The sequence below is a fragment of the Mesitornis unicolor genome, unplaced genomic scaffold, assembly GCF_000695765.1.
Source record: "Mesitornis unicolor isolate BGI_N332 unplaced genomic scaffold, ASM69576v1 scaffold15573, whole genome shotgun sequence".
NCBI lineage: Eukaryota > Metazoa > Chordata > Aves > Mesitornithiformes > Mesitornithidae > Mesitornis > Mesitornis unicolor.
In genome coordinates this window covers 2722-6452 of record NW_010175454.1, presented here as the reverse complement: position 1 = coordinate 6452, position 3731 = coordinate 2722, and the positions used below count along the sequence as shown (strand labels likewise).

The 3731-nt window shown below is 48.9% G+C and overlaps 1 protein-coding gene across 1 annotated transcript in view; it reads right to left on the bottom strand.

Moving 5' to 3' along the window:
• Positions 1 to 2617, bottom strand: part of LOC104538258 (torsin-1A-interacting protein 2-like) — a 4643-nt gene extending 2026 nt beyond the window's left edge. The window contains exons 1-3 of the mRNA XM_010181401.1: positions 2584 to 2617; positions 623 to 916; positions 164 to 484 (exon numbers count right to left, since the gene is read on the bottom strand). Of these exons, the coding sequence (XP_010179703.1) occupies positions 164 to 484; positions 623 to 916; positions 2584 to 2617 (649 nt within the window). The remainder of the gene's footprint in view (positions 1 to 163; positions 485 to 622; positions 917 to 2583) is intronic.
• Positions 2618 to 3731: the final 1114 nt, after the last annotated feature.

Genomic DNA, 3731 nt, shown 5'->3' with positions numbered 1-3731 from the left:
GGGAAAGAGAGAAGCCAGTTAATTTCTTATACCTTCTTTCCTGCTCGACCCTGGAAACCTGACAACGGGCACTAGAAAGCTCACCATACCATTTTTCTAACACCTATGGAAAGTGTAGGAATGTGTACAGTGGGAGAGCAGCAGCGTGCAGCCACCAGCTCACCTTTGGTCCCATGTCTGTTCCTTAAGGTGCCTTGGGATCCGCTCTCCTGTGTTTCTTGCTCTGTGTGCTCTTCTGGCTCCCGGTGTTGGAGAGAGGCACTGCTGCTCTTCTCTGTCAAAAGGCCCTTGGGGACATCTTCTGTAGCAGTCACATCTGAATGTGTCATTTTACTGTCAGAGCTCAGTGACTTGCTTCTTGATGAAGCATCTTCCTCTGCTGTGTGGGAGCTTTCACATTGCTTGTCTGTCTCCTGGTCCTCCTGTGTTTCCTGGTGGACAAGGCTGTCTCCTTTGCTTTCTCTTTTATCGTGGGCCAGCTTGTCTGTAGGGAATAAAATTCACAGACCTATGGTTAGACTTTTTCAGCACGAGAACCAACAACCTTTTCTGCTGCTCTGCCTCCTTTAAGGAAAGACCCAGGTTATCAGCATTTTGTACACGTAGAAGGGGAGAGAGTCACCTTCATCCAAGTTGTCTTCTTCCCAGGATCTTTCTGGGACACCATCTCCTGTTTTCCCAGATTCTTCCAGTGATACTTCAGTTTCCTGGGGAACCTTCTCCTCTTCTGTTGAATCTGACAGTGCTGTCTCTCCTCCATCAGCAGTTGGTGATTGACACACCAAAGAGTCCTCCTCTGGTTTGCAGGAGGTCTCAGGCGACCTGCTTGTCACTTGGTGCTCAGGTATTTCTTGGATGGGCTCTTGGTGCACAGGATGCTCTGCTGTGCTCTCTACCTTATCTTGGGCTGGTCCAGCTGTTGGGATCAGAGTTCACATGCTCAGCAAGTCATACAGGAGTGAAGAATACCCAGTGCTTTACCACCACCCTGTAAAACTCCCAGTTCTTGCATTTCAGAAACATCTACACAAGCTGCATTTCAGAAACATCTACCTTCAGTGAGGTGAGGGAGAAAAGAGGGCGACCAAAAGTAAAAAAACTCATGGGTTGAGATCAAGACAGCTGAATAGGTGAAGGAAAGGGGGGAGGAAGTCATAAGCGATGTAAAGGCAATCGCTTGCCACCTCCTATGAACGGACTGGTGCCAGGTCAGCCTCTGAGCAAGGGCCACCTTGCAAGCCAATCCCTTTCCACTTCTTCGTGTACCCCAGGTGTTACTGAGAGTGTGGTGTTATATCTTCTGTCCAGCCCAGCCTATTTGCTGGGGGTGGAGACTGAGGAAAACGAGAAAGCCTTGATGTTGTGCAAGCACTGTTCAGCAATAGTTAAAGCACCTTCTGGTTTTTGCTTTTTAAAACCACAAATCCAAACCACAGCACTGTCCAGGCTGCTACGAGGAAAGCCAACTCAACGGACGCTGGGCAGGCAATTCCTTCAGTGAATGGTAGGATATCTTACCACATCTTCCAAGGACAGTAGGCTGGTAAATTAAGGTGATAGATTTGAAGTATTTCGAAGGCTGAGTACTGGCCAGAACGGTTATGCCAACGCATTTCAAACATCTGCCTGAATGTAAATGTTAGGTCTGCTTGTGCTCCTTCTCTGCTCCTGGTCTGGAGCTGCTCTCCCAAAGAGCTATGGTAACGTATAATTCAAAGCAAACACTGGCACATAATTCAATGGAGAAATTGTGAGGCGGGACTTAAGCATTTGCAACATATTCTGAATCTTAAGAGACCGAACAGGGCAGCTAAAATTGCAGGCGCTGTTTGTGCAAAATCGCTTGTGAATGCTCGAGCACTACAATGGCAGAAATGATTATGCTAAAATTAGGATCAAGACTGATAAAAATGGCAAGGAACCCCCTACAGATTTGAAAACTGAGAAAAAGCTGCACTTGTCATGTGTCAGAACATGCAGTCCTTTGAGGCATGATTTCTACATTCCTTATTACTGATTATTACAGGACCACTTCTGACTGCCTAGGACACATCGGAGCTGGTTATAGCATCACTGAAATACTCATAGGTAGTAGTCATAACAGGCACCTGGGAAACATAACCACATGGTGGAAACTGATATATGAGGAACCTGAGGGTATCCTGCTATTCAAACTCTCCTTGCCCTGCTTCTTCCAGAGGTTTCCCATCCATAGGTGGTGGAAAACTGGCTTATTACTTAAGCATCTGTAGATGGGAAGCACTGGGATGCAGGGAAGAAAGCTCTCCTAGTCTGGAGCTCCCTCTTGAGCCTCCCTTGTGCTGCCATCCTGGACACAGATTCTAAACCTGTCGCTGGTGGGAATCCAAAATGGAAAGTAACTTGTTAATCTTTCATCCTTCAAAAAAAGATAGCAATTTGCTTTTTCTGGCCTGGAAAAGAGGAAGTTCTTTTATTTTGGTGGGGTTTTTTAAATTTTTATTTATTTATTTATTTATTTTGCTCATGTTTCCCATGTCACTGTTGAAATCTTCTTGCCAAGGGGTTTTCCCAGCAGATGGAGTAAACACAGGAGCCACTTACCTCCAGCCAGATCCACACTTGGATTCTCTTCCATTTTCTTTCTCCCCTGGAGCTCTGGCTTCTGCGCCGGTTTGTTTCACTTTCTCCTTGGGTCATAAGGAGACGTCTCTCCCTGCTGTTCAAGTGGCTGACCAAGTCCTACCCCCCCTCACAGACACCATCCCGTCTTGACCTTGGGAGTGGAAACTAAACGCCTGTAAACCTGATAAGCAGAAACGCAGGAGTGGTGATTCATGGTGGAGAAGGCAGCTCCTCCCTCCATGCTTACCGAAGCGGTGTGGAAATGGAGGGATGTCACCAATAACCGTGAACCTTCAGCCTGAGGGCTGTTAGCTATTTTGCTTCCTGGCAGGCTACAAGCAGTCCAAGGGCTAACCCAAAAGGGCTAACGTCTCAGGAAAAGCTGATGGGGTGAAACATCCACCCCACCTCACACCCATTGTGGGGGTCTAAGCAGTGCCCTGGCCAGGTATTGTGAACTTGGAGCTGCAGCCTGACTCCCCTACACCCCTCCCAGCAATATTTCTCCATCTGCTACAGCGCTTTGGGACCGGACAGCCAAGCAGGACAGCGCTAGGCTCGCTGTAGGTGTAATCTGAGAAAGTTGATGGCTTTCATGAGCACAATGCCTGCCCACGGAAAACTCGGCGGCACAGAAAACTTTCAGCACAAAAATCTCTAGCTCAGCCTTCACAGTAGCTCTTCTAGCAGAGTGGGGCACCTTCCTTCACCCACGCTGTCTCCACAGCTGAGTTTTCTTGCTAAATACAAGATTTGTAAGTTGGGGTGGGGTGGGGGGGGAAAGTATAATTGCTGCTCTCTGCCGCCTGGCTCTCGTCCCTCCCCTCCCTGTGCTGTTCCCGCTGGTGACGCTCTGGCAGAAGAAGGAAGTCAGGAAGAACATGTCGGACGCTTACCCAGGCTTGGAGATCTGGAGCCAGTCAGGGCGGCAAAGCGAAGCAGAGGAGCGGCAAGAGGAGGCCAGCGCTCCGCTTGCCCTTCCCAGAGGCCTTTTGGCTCCGCCGGTGGCGGGACACTTCAACGCACACCCTTAATCCTCCCCTGTCAACGTGACAGTGAACTCTGCCCTTCCACAGGCGCTGGCAGGCTTCTGGGAGCTGTAGTTTTCCTTCCCTCCTTGTTCTTGC